The following is a 17,776-nucleotide window of genomic DNA, read 5'->3' as shown; positions in this document are numbered from 1 at the left end:
CAGATGGTCAAAACTTAGACTTAATTATGAGAATAGAAGTTCTCTGGGGGCTCGCATATTTTGTTCTGCTTTCAGTAAATGTCTGATGCTGAAAGAAGAGCGTATGTATTTGTAACTATATAAGTAACTACTAAAAGTAAAGCTTTTAATTTGTTAATATGTGACTTTTGTAGGTGAGGAGCAGTTCCTTTTAGGCTCATACAGAGAATCTCTGGACATCTGGAAAAGATCTCTTTGTGAACTCAAGACAAATGGTAAGGTAAAATCTTTGAGGGTGGAGGGGGTAAGTTGTATAGTCATTTTACGTTTGTGACTCTGCTCTTCGAAAAGAGGATGTGAGATGCATCAAGGGTGCATATTTGAAATTAAGATGGGATTAATAGAACCAGTCAAAACTTAAGTCTCTTTGCTCTCTGAGAAAATTCTCTGCATTTTTATTTTAATACCAGGGCTTTCTTGCACTTATTAAGTATACAGGAAAGCTCTAGATAAGTTTGTGAGCAAGGAAGAGACAAAGAAAAATAGATGAAGAAAAATCAATTCCTTTAGTAGCTGTAAAATTAAAAGCATTCGTGTTTGGAGAGTTACAAAATAAAACTTGTGTCAGGAGTTTTTGTAAGAGTTGATTTGAAACAGGTATACCAGAGTTTCTTTTCCAGGCATCATGAGAAAATTTTCTGCTGGTTGTTAAAATAAAGAATACTTCATTGATGAAAAAATTCAGAGTATTGGAGGCTTGGTGGGTGTCTAAGCAACTCCACTGGATGTTCAGGCACTCTTTCTTTGAAGGCTAGACTTCTTTGAGCTCTCCTGACTTTTTCTGTATCTTAACAGTTATGCATAGTATTGTTTTGAAAACTGCATTATGTCTAGAAATAAAAATGTTGTGGATGAGCATTAACTTATTAGGGACTTAGAGGCTGTATAGAAAGATCATATCCTGAAGTAGCTGCTCCTGATTTCTACTCCTCAAAGTGTGTTGTTTATATAGATGTGTTTCTGGAGAGAAAAGAAATAATACTTTCACTTGCTACATCTCCTTTTGTGCTTATTTTTTCTCTTCCACTTGGACTTGTACCTTTTTTTAATCTTTTACTGCAGGAGGAAAAAGAGCATGTTTTCTTCAGCGTAGATACTATCTTGCAATATTGTTTTGTCACCTGTATCAATATAACCTGTGTGAAGCTCAGGGACTCTGCGATCATTTGGTAAAAGAGATTCTAAGGCGATCACAGCTCTCTACAGGTCAGATGGAAGAATTTTCTGGTATGTTTACATTGCCTAAAAGTGTGATAAGGTATGTTGACACTGTTTGAAGAACCTAGTGTCTTAATTTCTGTGCCTTCACCTGCACACCTGACAGCTTTTGATGCTTTTCACTTTATACTGTTTTCAGTGACTTTTTCTGATCTTCAGATGATATTTCAGCTGCATTTGTTGGAAAATGCGTTTAGACAACTCTCATTGTCTACTAGTCACCTGCTAAATATTTTTGACTCAAATAATCTGGAAGAAGGACTTTGAATAAGAAAACTAAGGGGAAAATTATGTGATTTGATTTTATATTAATTATATATAATATAATATTATTTATAATAATATATAATTTACAATAATAATATACAATTTGTAATCATATTTATAATATTAACACATTATTTATATTAATAATAGATAATATAATAATATAATTATATTATATTTTATCTTTTTTTGTGATACAACATGAAAAACAGCAGATTCTAGTTTGGTCACCAGTCCTTATTTGACAGTGGGATTTTTTTTTGCAGATGCTTGGAATTTTTTTTTTTTTTTTTGCAAAGTCTGAATCAAAATGAAATCTGAATTTCCAAGTTTGAAGAAGTGTTTATTTTTACTCAGTGCAGGTCTAAATTTAGATGCTAAAGGTCACTCTCCAGTCATTAAAAACCTAGTAGAAAAGTCTTGTAATATTAGTATAATGTGTAATTAGTGTAAAAGATTAAGCTCTACAAGTTCTGAAAGCTTGTCAAAGAATTATGTAAGTTTGCTTGTTTTAAAAAAAAAAATTTATAACCTGTGATTAAATAATTTTAGCATTCAAATTTAAAATAATTTTTGTCATAATGTTTTAATTTGATTTTTCTTTTTTTAGATATCAAGTATTTTCAGCATGAGCTATGGATGCTAACCAGCATTCATACTGACACTGCCATGGCTGTGATTCGATCCATGGCACGATTCATGGCTGCTTATTTCACAAAGCAGCTGCTCTATATCTTTCCTCCCCACAATGTTGACATCCTTCATCCACTTCACATCAAACAAGGTATTTTCTGTACAAGCTGTTCAAGTTGCTTAAATCTTACAATTTTTTTCACATGTATCAATGATGTCTGTTATGCTTTAACTTGATGATCAAGTCAGCTTTTCAGTGGAGTAGGAGACAGGAAAAAACCATAAGAATGTCACAAAAAAAGTGTAGCTGATACAATTTTTATTCCAACAGATAGGATCATTTAGGTTGGAAGATACCTGTAAGATCATTGTGTCCAGCCATTAACATTGCCAAGCCCATCACTAAACCATGTCCCTACACATCACAGCTTCACATCTTTAAAATACTTAAAGGAATGGAGACTCAGCCCACCTTCCTGGGCAGCCAGGTCCAATGCTTGACAACCCTTGTAGAGAAGCAGTTTTTTCTGATATCAAGTCTAAACCTCCCCTAGCATAACTTGAAGCCATTTCCTCATAAACATACCTGGATACAGCCTGCCTGCCTTCAAGGAATTGTAGAGTGATAAGGTCTCCCCTGAGCCTCTTCTTCTCCAGGCTACACATCCCCAGCTCCCTCAGTTGCTTCTCACAAGACTCATGCTCCACACCCTTCCCCAGCCTTGTTGCCCTTCTCCAGACATGCTCCAGTACCTCAGTGTCTTTCTTGCACTGAGGGGTGCAAAACTGACCCCAGCATTCAAGCTGACCTCACCACTGCTGAGTACAGAGGGACAATATCACTACCCACATCCTGCTGGCCACACTATTCCTGATAGAAGCCAGGATGCCCATGGCCTCCTCGGCCATCTGGGCACACAGTGGCTCATGTTTGCCTCTGTCAAGAAACATGCCCAGGTCCTTTTCCACTGGACAGCTTTCTAGGCACTCTTCCCCCAGCATGTAGTGTAGGCAGGGGTTGTTGTGATCCAAGTGCAGGACCTGAAATGTGGCCTTGTTAAATACCATACAATTGTCAATCCAGAACCCTTTGCAGAGCCTTCCTGCGCCATGTCATAGAAGGAGATCAGGTTGGTCAAGCAGGAGCTGCGCTTTTTGAATCCCTCCTGGCTGGGCCTGATCCTGGTTGTCCTGTATGTGTCTCATGATGGCTCTCAAGATGATCCATGACTTTCCTCTGCCTCACAGTCAGGCTGACAGGTCTGTAGTTCTCCAGACCCTTCTTCCAGCTCTTCCTGTTGATGGGTGTCCCTTTTGTTCTGGTCAGCTGGAACCTCCCTGGTGAGCCAGGACTGTGGGTAATGATGGAAGCTCGCTCAGTGAGTATTTCCTCCAGCTCCCTCAGTACCCTTTGGCCCTTTGGTGGATCCCATCCAGCCCAATAGAATTGTACGTATCTAAGTGGTGTATCAGGTTGCTGACCATTTTCCCTTGGACTGGGGTCTACATTCTGTTCCCCATTCCTGTCTTCCAGCTCAGACAGCTTGCTACTCAGAAAACTGGCTTTACTATTAAAGAATAAGGAAGGGAAGGCATTAAGTACCTCAGCTTTTTTATCATCCTTTGTCACAATTTTGCCTAAAGATCTGGCTGTGACTGACTTTGGTACTCACAAAAGTGGGATAACAGCAGTGCTGAAGAAGTACTTGAATCTGTGATCTGGTGTGACCCCAGAGGACCCCTAAAAAGCCAGAGGAAAGCATTTTTTACTTATCTGAATTCAAAGTCTTGGAAAACAAATCCAACTGCTTCAGACAGCATATTGTCAAAGCAAATGGGAATGCCTAGTTGCTTGGCATTGAATCCAGTAGTACTTGTTAGTTTAAGTCCTGCTTCTCAGCTTTTTTCTGAGAATTAATATTTATCACAGTGAGTGGTTTCAGAGAGATTCCCTTTAAAGATTTCCTTTGTTAAGAAATTATTATTTTCAGGGCTACTTTTTCAAATGTTTATGAGAATAAACATTTGTTTCGAAGCATTTTAGGTACTCTACCAGTAAGTTGATACTATAATGCCATGTATTTTCTTTACAATATTAACTTTTTTTGATTGATTAGGTTTTCTGCAGTGTATTTGAATACATTGAGAATTTTTAGTGTTTCTTTACTACAGCATGCCCTGGTATCTACTTCTTTCTTCATGGTCTCTCGAATGCTTTATTTGAACAGCTTTCAAGATAAAACCTACAAAATAAAACCTTGATTTTAATACTTGATTAGGCAAAGATCAATGTACATGGTGAGACAATAGGGGGAAAATTACATTGCACAAGCTGGATTAGTGTGAATATCTCCTAAGTAATGCCACTGTCTGAGCAAAACAGAAACTGTGAGAGAAGCAAATAACTCCTTAGAATGCATGTTAATCAGCACCTCTCCAGGAGAACTAGGAAGTAAAACCTTGAAAAACAAATCTAAATCTGAACAAAAAAGGAGATAGTAAATTTGTCTGAAGTTTGTATCTATATACTATCCTAAAATCAAGGAATCACAGAGTATTATGTACTGTTCTTTCTCAAAAGTGCATTTTAACATTCTGTCTTCTGCAATAAGCACAGTGTGTACAAACAGTATGGGTACACTAGGAAAACTGTAGGAATTTCCATTTATCTCATGTGTGCCCTCTGGTATATCCTGCAGAATATTTGCAAATGGTCTGTTAGTGTGATTAAGTCTTTAAAGTGAAAAAAAAGCCCCATGAGTTTTGCACTTGCTTTCATATCCAACATTATTAAGCAGGAAAACAGCCTACTCTGAACACACTCTTCTACCATTGCATGAGCTGCATCTGCTTCTGCAGATGCACTTCCATAGTATACCTGTAATAAAAGTGAATTAATAATAAAAGCAGTTGTACACTATAATTAATTCATAAGCAATGTGAGCAAATGAATTCTAGATTATTCATCTGATAGCGTGAAGATTTATGTAAACTTTAATATGTGCCTTTCATGTCACAGACTTACCTTCTCGCGTCATTCCACTGCAACACTGTTTGGTTACCAGAGCTGTCAGGGACCAGAAGCTTTCATCTGTGTGGACAGCTGAATACGCTCTTGATTTGTTCTTTATTGGTGGACTTATTCCAGAGGCTGTGTGGTTAGCACACACACTTGGGGATTGGAAGCTGTCTGTGTCAGTTGGTCTGGCCTACCAGCTGTATTGTCAGAACTCTGAGGAGCTCTCAAGGTAAACTTGAAATTGGAATTAGTATACTATTTTTTGTTACATAGTTATTCCCATGAAGTTTATTGTGAAAAGCCATATATATGGCTTTTCAGAAGTTCATATTCCTAGAGTCTTACTATGTGTTGAACTCAAGGTGTTATGATTAGTTATTTTGGCATAGATATTAGTTTAAAGACCTTCATTGGATTATGTATGGATATTACTTTGTTATTCATGAGCAGTTTCTTGTTATACTTTCAGAATGAAAAAACCAGAGCGTCACCTGCCATTAAGCTTATTACCAATGCAGATTTTTCAGGAAAAGTTACAGTCTTTGTTAGGACAGCCAGTAACTTCTGAAACATCAGGACATATTAAATACAAGAAGTTCACAGGTACTTTAAATGAAAAATAATTGTGGGTTTTTTCCATGTTATTTGTCTACATATGCAGTATTATACACTGTCTGTGAAAGAAACAATTGTTTTGTCTTCTCCAGTGTGTGTATTAATGTTATAATATATTCAAGCATTTTAATTTCATGAGGGTATGTGTTTTGGCTTTGATCATTCCAGAAATGAAATAAATTATCAATCTTGTCTTCTCATTTGTACTGTCCAAACGTTTATTTGACCATATTTGATATTAACTTGTTTGGAAGAAAACCAACTCTTCGTAACAATAAATAAAAAAAAAATTATGTGTTAATAAGTATGGGAAGTATCATCACACTTGATATTAGCTATAAGAAGAGGTTTAGCTTTGCTTTCTCCTTTCTGATAAAGGGAATCCCCAGGTCCAGCAGCTAGCAAGGTTAAGAGTGTATTCCCAGTAGGCACACGGACAGCACCTATATAAGACTGGCCACAGAACACCTACACACCTGCTGACCACTCACACAGGCAACACCAACAGTCCTGTCACCTTTCCCTCTCCTGTTGGTCAGGGTTAAGATTAGCCTGTAGGTACCTTTTTAGTGTTTGTCACTCCAGTGGCAAGACCATTAGCTGAGTAGATGGCCAGCTGACCCATGTGCTGAGTGTCACAGGTAGCTCATGTCTGTGTATGTAAGCCCCCAAAGCCCCCCCCACCTCTGCTTTCTGGTACTCAGAAAACTCACAACACCCACTCACAAACACCCTCTTCCCCCACACACATACACAGTCCATGCACCCCTACAGCAGCTGGCCTGGAGCCTACAGTCCTGTCGGTATATAGGATACAGCAGAGAGTTGGTCTGGACTCCTCAGCCTGTCCAGGTGCCTGACCTTTAGAGAGACACGCATACTGATGTACATACTGTATTTCTGGCATGTGGTCATGTCTCCCTTGGTCTCCCCTTGTCTTGCCCTTAGAGACATGAAGACACAAAAGCAGGTCTTTCACTTGTCTCTCTGGCCGTTGGCCAGGTCTTCACTGGGCCCTGCAGATACTGTGAGCTCCTAACTTAATACTTAACTGCTGAAATTCACCCTGTTAGCTAGGTCAACCTAACCTTATTTATATTCTACAGAAAGTTTACTGGCACAATCTCTATATTTTATTCTCTTTTTGTCTGAAAGCATTCAAGTTCTTGACAGCAGGTGGACCTACTTACTGATAAAACAGTTGCTTTAGTCAGTATTAATAATGTACCTGTTTATGCCTTTCTGGTAAGAATGATTTGTCAGAATGTTTTGCCAAGCAAATCCCTGACTAAAAAGTTCTCTTGTCTACCTAGAAAGGCAATAGGTGTCATGCTGATGGGGCAAAACTTAAAATTAATAATATAATGCTAGTTTTTAATGCATGAGATCTTATCTTAAAGCAAGTAGATGAGATCTGTCATTGTAATATATGAATGCAAATTCAGAGAACGTAACCTCATGATGTCAGAATGACGATCCATGTATTGGCTCAATTTATCAGTTTCTGGGCTTAATATTTTATAGATCCTATTGAAGAGGAAGATGCAGATGTTCTTTACAGTTCAATACAGGAACTACTTAAAGCAGCTGTTATGGCAGATGTTGATATTCTCTCGGAGACATTTCAGCTTTTGATAGATTCTGCCAAGGATCTTTGCAGAAAGTTTTATGGTTTGGTTCCGGCTGGGCTCTGTCTTCCAGCACCACCATTGTACTGTCCTCAACCAGCTTCTCTCAGTGCAGTAAGTCTGTTTCTAGTGTTTGTTTGATGGTATTTATGAATCTTTATGAGCTTTATTCTGATTCTTTTGAGCTCATTTTTCTGTTTTGTTCCATGTCTGCTCATTTACCTAAGTAACACAGCAGTGATGAGAAAGTATGTGTGCCTCTTGTGTTTTTTCATAAATGATCTATACTATAAAGAAGAAGAGATTAGGACTAGTAACAACATTTAGTTATATGTCCTTTCTAATTTTGACCTTTGTTTGTCTTTTCATTTTCAGGAGGACAGCAATGACATTCTTTTAAAAACAGAGAAAGAAATCCGTCAGAAAGTATCAGGAGTTCTTCAGCGGATTATCTTGCTCTTCCGGGCTGCTCATTGTTCTTGCTCTGCAGCACAGTGGTATATTACACAACTGAAGTGGGCAAGAAGAGTTATGCAGAAAGTAAACATTTAGCTTTCTATTTTTAACTTGATTATCAGTTGTAAATATTGCTGCTGCAGAAGCATTCAGTCGCACCTTGGCTTTGATGTCATGTTTTGTAAATATCATCTTCTAGTTTTACACTTCATTTTTATAGGAAACCAGAACTTAAAGATATAGGGTATCTAAATCATGAAGTGTTTCCTTTTCCATGTTTTCTATACCTACTTGGTAACATACGAATGAATTTATTTTCCATTAAAGGAAAAAAGCAGACTTTAATTGGGAGTTTTAGCTGTTAGCTGGAAATATGCTCCAAATCACTTAGGGTTGAATATTAACAGAGAAGGTAATGCTCATTTCAGGTAAAGGGATCATCTTAGCGCACAGAACTTGTATGACCTCATTTTACTTTGTGCAATTTGTTTGTACAGAAGCAAATACAGAATAAATTGATTAAAAGTTTTTGTGTACAATCAGTCTTTTCTTAGGTCATTGTAACATAGCTACATAAAGAAGAAAGAGAGTGTGTATGGCTCTCTCCTCCTGCAACCCCCCCTGGCACCAGCATTAATGCAGTGATTGAGATCAGGAACCAATACTGAAAAGTATTTACTTCTGTTTGCATGGTCACATGCCTAATGTTGGCATGGGGAGCTGGTCAGACATTCCAACTGAAACTGGAGGCAAAGCTAGCCAGCCTTGGTGGCAGCAACCTGGACTGTGTTGAATCACTCTGGTTTCTTGATTGTGATCTAGGTTCTTTGTGTTACACTTGTATTTCATGGTAATCATGAGTACCATTAAAACAAAAACATTCTTTGTGCCATAGTTCATATTAAACACATTCCTTTAATTGAATTTTCAGAATAGTGATTTGAAGAAAATCAGAAGCAAGCTTCAGGCAGTTTTACTGGTCTTTGCAGTATTCTAATAACTGAGAGGCTGTGCCTTTAGTAGTGATGCATGTAAAATATTAACTGATTTTTATTTCCATTTTGATTGTTTACTTACCTGTTGTTATAGATTCGAATGAAAGGTTCTCTTCCATTGCTGAGTCCATTCCCAGAGACTTTGCTTTGTTACTGCAATTTCCGCACTGCTCTCTATGGTTCTACATCTTCTGGAGCCCGTCAGTTTGATGACATTACCTGTAAAATTTTAGGTCTGTATGCAGTAACATAAAATAATTTAGAGCTGGAAAAAAGAACACTGGTGAAAATCCACAGCTGGCATATTAGTTTGAAATAGTATATTGCAATGTGTCAGGAACATATTTCCTTTCCAGCTTTTATGTTTGTTACTGAAGGTCTTATTCTAAAATGTGCTCTTCTTGATTGGGTTTGGAGGGTTGTGTTACAGACCTGATAGATGTGAAAGAACATGAACACTAAGTGGGACTAAGGAGCTGTAGCTCCAGAACAGTATTGAAAAATGTCAGGCTACTCTATTTAAATTATTTAAATAGAATCTCATCATATTGCATTTTTGTATTGTAGGTTGGTTCAGAGAGTTCTGTGCATTATGTTGGATGTTTCATGTTCGTGAAAAATTATCTGACAACTGTAGGCGGTACCAAACAGCAAGGGAAAATATTAACAACATCAAGGTAATTGTATTGTTAATATAGTAGAGATACATCTTAATTGCAGGAAGCTATGAGAACAATTCTAAAGATCTGCTGTATATTTCTGTGAGAACTTCTATTTGCTTAACAGAACAAAATGAGCACAGTGCTTGCCATGTGAATTAGATGTTTGATGCTATGGGGCAGTGTGCTGTGCTGTGCATCTTCCTGACAATATTTCTGTTAGGCTTTTGCTTGGTATTTGAGTCAGAAGAGCTTCCAGGAAAGCAATAGCTTCTACACTTTTTGACTTGAGAATTTGCTTTCTGGCTTGCTTTTTTCAAGGTATTATGAGAATTTCCTAAATAATATATAGTACACCAAAAATCGGGTTTATGGTGTGTTAAATATACATGGTTGTCAGAAAGTATAATGAAAAAAATTAAAATTTGATCATGTTTTCTCTACTTATACCTTCTCAATTGATGTCAGAGGTCCAGGAAGAAAAAGAAAGAAACTGCTAATGTATTTGTCATGTATTCTGTAACAAGTCCAAGGCTTTTCTTTACAAGAAAAAACAAGTTTCAGATAAACAGGATGGCTCTGTTTCAAATAGTGGATTATTCTGATTTTTCTGTACTTTGTCTGACAGTAACAAATGAGATAGAAAATACAGTTCAAAATAAACCAATCCATCTTAAAATCTTGCAAGGCTTAATTTTCTTGCTAATGAGAAAGAATTTATGATCACCTGAAGTCAAAATAGAATTACTTACTTCACAATTTAGGCAAATCCTCAGGTTTTACTTGTGACTGTAAACAAACTCTTCAGCTGTGTGCTAATAGAATTATTTCCTAACATGGCTTTTAAAAGCCCATTTTTTTCTCTCTTATTTTTTTAATGTACATTATGAACCATTACAACGTTGATCTGTTTCCTGCCCTCATATACTGCTGTGCTTGGCAGATGAGTTAGTGATTTTTATTTTTAAGAAGCATTACTATTTGCAATATATGAATAATTTTGCTGAAATACATTGTTCATAGTAATTAATGTTTCTGGTAATTTTTTTAGGATCCAAATAAGAACGGATATGATGCCTACACAGTTGAGCATTGTCTGAATGCTGTGGAGTGGGCTTGTCGAATGCTTCCTTTTTGCAGATTCATGAATGTTGAAGAATTAGTTCAGGATGTAATTTTAAGTCTGCTTGGAGAATTGCCACCACTAAAAAAGGTAAAAGACCTTAAAACTAGAATAAAAGCAATAGATTTTATCACAATATTTCTCCTCCTTGGAAAACCTGCTAGTTAGATTTTCTCATGGTTTACGTTATGTGTGATAAGACACCTACTTGTATGATAGCTACTGGAAAAGAAGCTTTCTTTTTTTTCTGTAGGTGGCAGAGATTTTTGTTAAAGCTTTTCCTAATCCTGAAGATGTAAGAGTTCCACTAAGAGATAAATATCATGGACTTCAGCAGCGACTCAGACACAGTACTGTTAAAGGTAGCGTTCATCATTCTTCCAGAAGTTTTAAACAAGCTTTGTATTTTATACTAGTTATTAGCTTGTGACAGTACTTTCTGTCATACCTCATGCCATACAATTATTGTCATTTTCGGTTGGACAACTTTGAGTTTTTCCACAAAGTCTGTGTTTTTTTCCTGATACGTACGATTTCTGTACCAGTCACAAGGTATCATGGCTTTCAAAATGTTGATGTTTCTTCACCTTATCACAGTTTCTTGTTGAATTCATAAATGGCTCTAATTTATGGTTTTAACTGAAATCTAGTTCATGTCTCAATTTGGGACTAAATTAAAACTGAAAATTAGACTGAAAACTTGGTTTTCTTTCTTTCAGAAGGTCCTGAAAGTGAAGAAATTATGTCTGTTGTTATACAAGCTGCTGAAGAAGTAAGGAAGAAGGCCTTGAGACGTGTAGTAAAGAACATAGGCCCTACAGAAGTTAATATTTGGGAACCAGTAGAAGAGGCAGCATCAAATGATGAGGAGCACTGTTACGACAGATTCTCATTAGGCACTAGTCTAAGCACAAGCACACTTACTGATGTTGGGAATTCTCAGGTATACAATGATGCAGACATGGCAGACACACTTTCTGATGCTTTTTTTACTGAAGAAACAAGACCTCAAACACCTTCAGTCCCAAGGTATGAGAAAATTGCAGCAGAATGCTTTTGATTTAAATTGGAGGTTGGGAAAAGTTTGTCTCCTGCTGATCAAGTAATCTCTTCACCAAACAGGTTTAATTGTCACTATGGGTGATTCGTCAAGTGAGGAATTACAGATTTCCCAAATCATAGAAATGCCAATGTTATATCAGTTAGTATGTTACTAATAAATTATTGAAGTGTAAATTACTATCAGCTGTGTCTACATTCATATATGTTACTGCCTAGTTTCTGTCTTTGAATTTTGAATTTTATTAACTTGCTACCTATACATTGTACTGATGTAAATTTAGGGGTTTTGGCTGTTTTTAACTTAAGATAAGGAACTAATGTTGGATGTAATTTTTTTAAAATGGATTTGAATATTAATGGTTCTTACATCTGTTGTCTTACAGGGAAAATGAACTCCAACAACAAAGGGAAATTGGTAACAAAAATACCACACGCAAGATAAATGGACCTAACTGTAAAACAAAACATGAAGACAAAGTGTGTAGGAGAGACAGGCTTAATCAACATAATTTGCCTGTAGTTGGTACATGGGAATTTGAACGTGATGATGATGAGTATGTTAGATTTTTAGAACTCTTTTTGAGTTATGTTCTTGAGAGAGACCTGATGAAGTACAGTGACCTTGGAATTCCATTTCTTACTAGCTTTTCTGGGCTGCTTCGAGAGCATGAGTTGAACTCTCTCTTTTTTGATATTCACACGACACTAAAACGTCGACAAAACAAAACTAGAAGTCAAAGTGTATTTAGAGCAGGGTCTTGCTATACTGTCACCCTGTCATTCTGTGATCCTGAAAAAGTATCTGCCTGTAATGAAAACAAAAATATTTTTGAAAAATCAACAATTGTACAGTCTGTTGGGCAGACCACAGAACCTTCTGTGTGTAACCTGAAAAAAGGACTTAAAGAAGGCTTATTTGGTTTAAAATACAAATCAGTATACAGAGCTCAGTTTGACAATCTAGGAGTCAATGTTGCACAAGCAAGCCAGACCTTTTGTAACCATACTTCCTCTACCCTGCATACTCAGGCAATTCCTAAATACGTTTACAAAACTCTTGATGTAGTTGGTATTGTACCAGCAGAAGAACTGCCTATAGATCTGATGGACAAATTGAGCAATATTTCAAAATTGCTGGAGTGGATGATCAGATGGTCTGATAAAAGACTGCTGCTCTGTGGTTCCAATAAACAAGATTCCTTAGAAGAGACTCTCCCAATGATACATCTGAAAACATCATCGGCAGCTGTCCTTGCATCTTTTTGGTTATTAGAACAGTTATATGGAGACAGATCTCAAACAAAGAGCATAAAATGTAAGGTAAGAAAAAGGATGGGACAAGTGTTAGTGAAGTGTGTGAGTGAGTTATGCCAGTAGGGATAAATCACATATATGTTTTACCTCATAGTTCTGTTCTCTGTAAAACATGGAATATTGACTAAAAGCCTTTCTTTTAGGAGTTGCTAAGAAAAGGGAAAAATCCAGAAATACTGAAATTCTGTCAGGAGAAATACTTGAGTTGGAGATGAAAGTTCTATTTGGAAGTTCAAAATATAGGTCATTTATCCAGACACCACATTTTTTACACAAATTCCTGTAAGTTTGGCCACTGTGTCTAGTTTTAGACATAATCTTTGAAAAAACATACTACTGGAGATGGAACATGGCAAAGCAAGGCAAAGAATAAAAAAATAGTTCCTCTTGTAAGAGCTTAAGTTCATTTGTGCTTGAGGACAGTGCAGATCCAGTGTGACTGGAGTATTTTAACTGGTTAAAGACCAGTGAAAAGTGACTAGCACTGTTACAGAGGTTTGGAGTATACGTGTGGATATGAAGGAGGAAATTTGCCAGAGGAATCTGGTACATTTTGCTTTAGTTTATACTTCAGAGACAACTGGATCACTTAGCTTCTTTAATTAACAATACATGGAGTCAGAGAAAGGCTTTGAGGGAAGGAGGTTGTAGGACTCAGGTTGAGAAGGCTTTTCTCTAATTTCAAAAGGGATTTTTTCTTACTTTTGGTTTGTATTTACTGGTTTTTTGACAAGTATTTTATTTACAATGTACAAATCTTGTGCATGCATCTAACCACAAGCTTATGTATCTCTTTTTGCCTTTCATACTGTTTTCAGTGGTAATTTGAGAGTTCTGTGTTTTCTGGATAATGCCAAATCTTACTGTATATATTTGTCTTGATTATATTGTCATATAGTGTCTTTGACAATTCATACTCAGTTGACACTGAGAAATCTTTCTTATATTTCCTTTGGATAATTTAGAGGACCTTTGCTTCACTTAATGCAGAAAGGGGAGAAACGCATGTTTCTGTAAATCTGTAACTCCAGGATTTCTTGGCTCTATAATAAAGAAAAGGATATGAATTAAGTATGATCATTCTATATGAAAGCATTGTGTTTTTTTTAAAGTACCTGGTATTTTTTTTTTAACTAATGAATTTCGATTATCGTTATTTTTATTAATAGCATCCAGACGATCAATATCTGAAAGAAATTGCATCTCTATCAGAAACCCAGTCCAGAACAGAGGAAGAAAGTAGTATGGATGAAGGCTCTTCCACAGTGCCCAATTCTCCTCTTGATGTCCAGATTGTACAAGTCTATGATAATCTTTGTGAAAGTGATTTGAGGTAATTTTTTTTTAACCTAAGAACTCTAGTTGGTCATAATTCCTCTACTGAGAAGCATGAAGAGATCTACTGTCATGTATGGTTTATATACATAATATGTATTATATACATATTTATATTTATGTATTATATGTGTGTTTAATTTTGTGCAAAAAGTAAAACTTGGGCATATTGGTTACAGCTGCATGAAGCAAATTAAATATTCTCCCTCGGCACATGTACATAAGGTAGCTGTTGCATATTAAGTGAATTGTACATGGTTGTTTATAAACTTAAGTCATGTGGAAATAGAATCTAGATTTCCAATATAACGGTCGTCATGGTTTTCTCAAAGAATTCAGATAACTTCCCCTCTCTTCAGTGTAATTTTATTTGATTTGAGATAAGTGTTTCACAATGTTAGCTTGTTTTTCTCTGGATCTGTAATCTAGCTATGTTCATATGTGTGCATGTCAGAAAAATAGATGGAAAAAGCAGTAATTTTTTCTTTTGTTAATATCTTGCACTGTCTTGAAGATAAAGAATCCTTAACCTGAATTCCTCTGTGGCATTTCATCTTATATTGCAATAAGAAAAAGAATTGACCTCTAGTATTAGAATATATAGAGAGAGTGAGTTACACAGATCTCTATTCTGAAAATAATCTCTAGTATTTTGAAACTTGATTGTGTCTTGTCTGACCATTTCCTGTTTTTTAATAATAAATTAAGTTCCTGTGAGGGAGATAAATACAGCCTTAACCAGATGATTTTCAAGACATAGCAGTTTGTCTGGAAACACCTGTCTGAAAGAGTGTACCATTAATGGCACTAAAATATCACACCTATGCAAAAAAAATTAAGCTTGGTTTAAGTTGTAGTCAGAGAGAAAACCTGAATGAATATTGGTTATATCACAACAGTGTTTATTTTATAGTTAGGCACTAGCCTGCAGTATGAAAGGAACAGCATACTTGAAGTGAGACAGATACTTATGTTGTTAATTATGTTTTCTAATCCCTATTACCAGAATGTCTACAAAGTCAAAATATTTTTATAAGAAGAAAACTAATAATGGAAATAATTCTGTGCCTCATATAACTGAAGACCTGAATGAATTGGAATCATTTGTTCAACAAGAGTCGGATGTAATATCAGAACAAGGTTTGTTTTAATGGTATATCCTTTTACTATGGTCTGACATATAAAGCAGTAGGAGTTTTGCATGGATACAATTTTATATTCTTCTGTTTTTTTAATGAAAAAATGTGAATATCTTCACTGTTGTTTCGGAATTATTTTATCCAGTTTATATTATAACTAAATTATATAAAATTGTTTCATCAAGACTTTCTGATCACTTTTTCACTATGTCACTTTTTTTCTATAGAGATAGAAAAATGTCTGTTAACATGTTCTATTGTCTTATATACTTTCACTCCGGAAATATTCACACAACTGTGCAAAACGCATTGCAAATTTTAAGAGCTGAGTATGTGCAAATTATCATATTTGTACCCTTTACTTAAGCTGAGGATTTTTTTACCTCTCTCTTGGGGCACATGCATCAACACTAGTAAGAACACAAATTTTAAATTTGCATAAGTAACTCTGAACATTTTGCTCCAGACTAGGGAAAAAGTGGATTAAAAATATGACCTGCTGTCAGAAATCACATAACAGTACTATAATCTATGTAGTTTTCTAAATTAGAGTAACTGTGTTTATATTGTAGAATTCTTTGAAGAGCCATATGAAACTTCAGAGAGCTCCAATAGCTCTGTCAAGATCACACCTGAAGAACATCAAAGAGAGCAGGCAAGTTGCCATACAATCATCAGAGATCACAGAAATGTTTGGGTTTGGAAGGGACCTTAAAGATCATCTCATTCCAAACCCCCTGCCATTGGCAAGGACACCTTCCATTAGACCAGATTATCCAGGGCCCCATCCAACCTGGTCTTGAACACTTTCATGGATGAGACATCCACAGCTTCTCTGGGTAACCGGTTCCATTGCATCATCTCCTCACATCTTCTAATTCTTTACTTCAGGAAGTAAAGAATTACTTCCTAAAATGTAATGTAAACCCACCCTTTTTCAGTCTGAAGTAATTTCCCCCTCATCTGTTACTGTTATGCTCTTGTAAAACGTCTATCTCCAACTTTTCTGTAGGCTCCTTTAGGTAACGGAAGACTGCTCTGAAATCTCCCTAGAGCTTTCTGGTCCTTATGCTGAACAACCCCAACTCTGACAGTCTTTCCTCATGGGAAGGGTGCTCCAGGCCCTGAACACACTGTTCTGGACTTGTTTTAGCAGGTTCATGTCTGTCTTATATTGGGGGACACAGAGATGAACACAGTGCTCCAGTGAGTCTTCTGAGGACAGAATATAGAGGAGAATTTCCTCTGTCAATATGCTAGCCATGCTGCTCTGGATGCAGCACAGGATATGTTTGGCTTGGACAATCTCTCAATATTCCGCACCCTGTACTTGTTTCAACCCTCTGTAGGCTTCATTTTTGTGTTTGACTTTGTCCAAGAACTCCTTGTTCATCCATGCAAGCCTCCTGGCATTTTTGCCTAACTTCCTCTTCATTGGGATGCATCTCTCCTGAAGTTGGAGAAAGTGATTCCTGAATACTAACCAGGTTTCTTGCGCCCCTCTTCTTTCTAGTGTGCAATCCCATGGGACTCTACCAAGCAGATCCCTGAAGAAGCCAAAGTTTGCTCTCCTAAAGTGAAGGTCAATGAGCTTACTGTGTGCCCTCCTCACTGTCCTGAGGAGCTCAAACTTTGCCATTTCATGGTTGCTGCAACTAAGGCTGCCCTTGAGCTTCACATTCCCCATCAGCTCCTCCTTGTTGGTCAGAAGCAGGTCCACCATAGCACCTCTCCTTGCTGGCTGTTCTGTCTCATGTGGAAGGAAGTTATCATCAATGCCTTCCAGAACCTCCAGGATTGCCTGTGTCATGCTGTGTTGCCCCTCCAACAGATACTAGGATGGTTGAAGTTCCCTGTGAGGACCAGGGCTTGCAAACATGAGGTTGTTCCTATCTGCATATAAAGGACCTCATCTGCTTCATCTTCCTAGTTGGGCAGCCTTTTATCTTGCTCAAATCCTCATCCATCCCCAGGCAGAGCTCCATGCACTGCAGCTAGTCACTGACATAGAGGGTGACACCCACTCTTCATCTCCCCTGCCTGTGCTTCCTAAAGAAAGAGCCTTCCTAAAGATCTATTCCAACACTCCAATCATCAGAGCCATCACACATGTCTGCAATGCCAGTAATATCATACCTGGCAGACGTACATGTTTCCATCTTTTTTTTATACCCCATGCTATATAGGCTTCCATGGAGGCCCCCAGTGAAGCTGAGTTACTGGCAGGAGTTGTTGTAATTCCTTTGTTCAGCTCTTCAGATGCTCTGCTGACAA

General features: G+C 36.9%; 1 protein-coding gene across 1 annotated transcript in view; it reads left to right on the top strand.

Moving 5' to 3' along the window:
* CPLANE1 (ciliogenesis and planar polarity effector complex subunit 1) overlaps positions 1-17,776 on the top strand; it is a 65,819-nt gene that overhangs the window by 14,425 nt on the left and 33,618 nt on the right. The window contains exons 14-30 of the mRNA XM_084225766.1: positions 174-254; positions 1,102-1,266; positions 2,135-2,308; positions 5,177-5,405; positions 5,646-5,779; positions 7,316-7,533; positions 7,795-7,959; positions 8,965-9,103; positions 9,438-9,547; positions 10,581-10,742; positions 10,906-11,014; positions 11,372-11,681; positions 12,098-13,034; positions 14,198-14,361; positions 15,370-15,503; positions 16,075-16,157; positions 17,016-17,084. Coding sequence (XP_084081892.1) covers positions 174-254; positions 1,102-1,266; positions 2,135-2,308; positions 5,177-5,405; positions 5,646-5,779; positions 7,316-7,533; positions 7,795-7,959; positions 8,965-9,103; positions 9,438-9,547; positions 10,581-10,742; positions 10,906-11,014; positions 11,372-11,681; positions 12,098-13,034; positions 14,198-14,361; positions 15,370-15,503; positions 16,075-16,157; positions 17,016-17,084 — 3,383 coding nt within the window. The remainder of the gene's footprint in view (positions 1-173; positions 255-1,101; positions 1,267-2,134; positions 2,309-5,176; positions 5,406-5,645; positions 5,780-7,315; positions 7,534-7,794; positions 7,960-8,964; positions 9,104-9,437; positions 9,548-10,580; positions 10,743-10,905; positions 11,015-11,371; positions 11,682-12,097; positions 13,035-14,197; positions 14,362-15,369; positions 15,504-16,074; positions 16,158-17,015; positions 17,085-17,776) is intronic.

This window comes from Fringilla coelebs (assembly GCF_963513975.1).
Source record: "Fringilla coelebs genome assembly, chromosome: Z".
Taxonomy (NCBI): Eukaryota; Metazoa; Chordata; class Aves; order Passeriformes; family Fringillidae; genus Fringilla; species Fringilla coelebs.
Note: the sequence above shows the minus strand (reverse complement) of the source record. Positions and strands in the feature narration are given on the sequence as shown.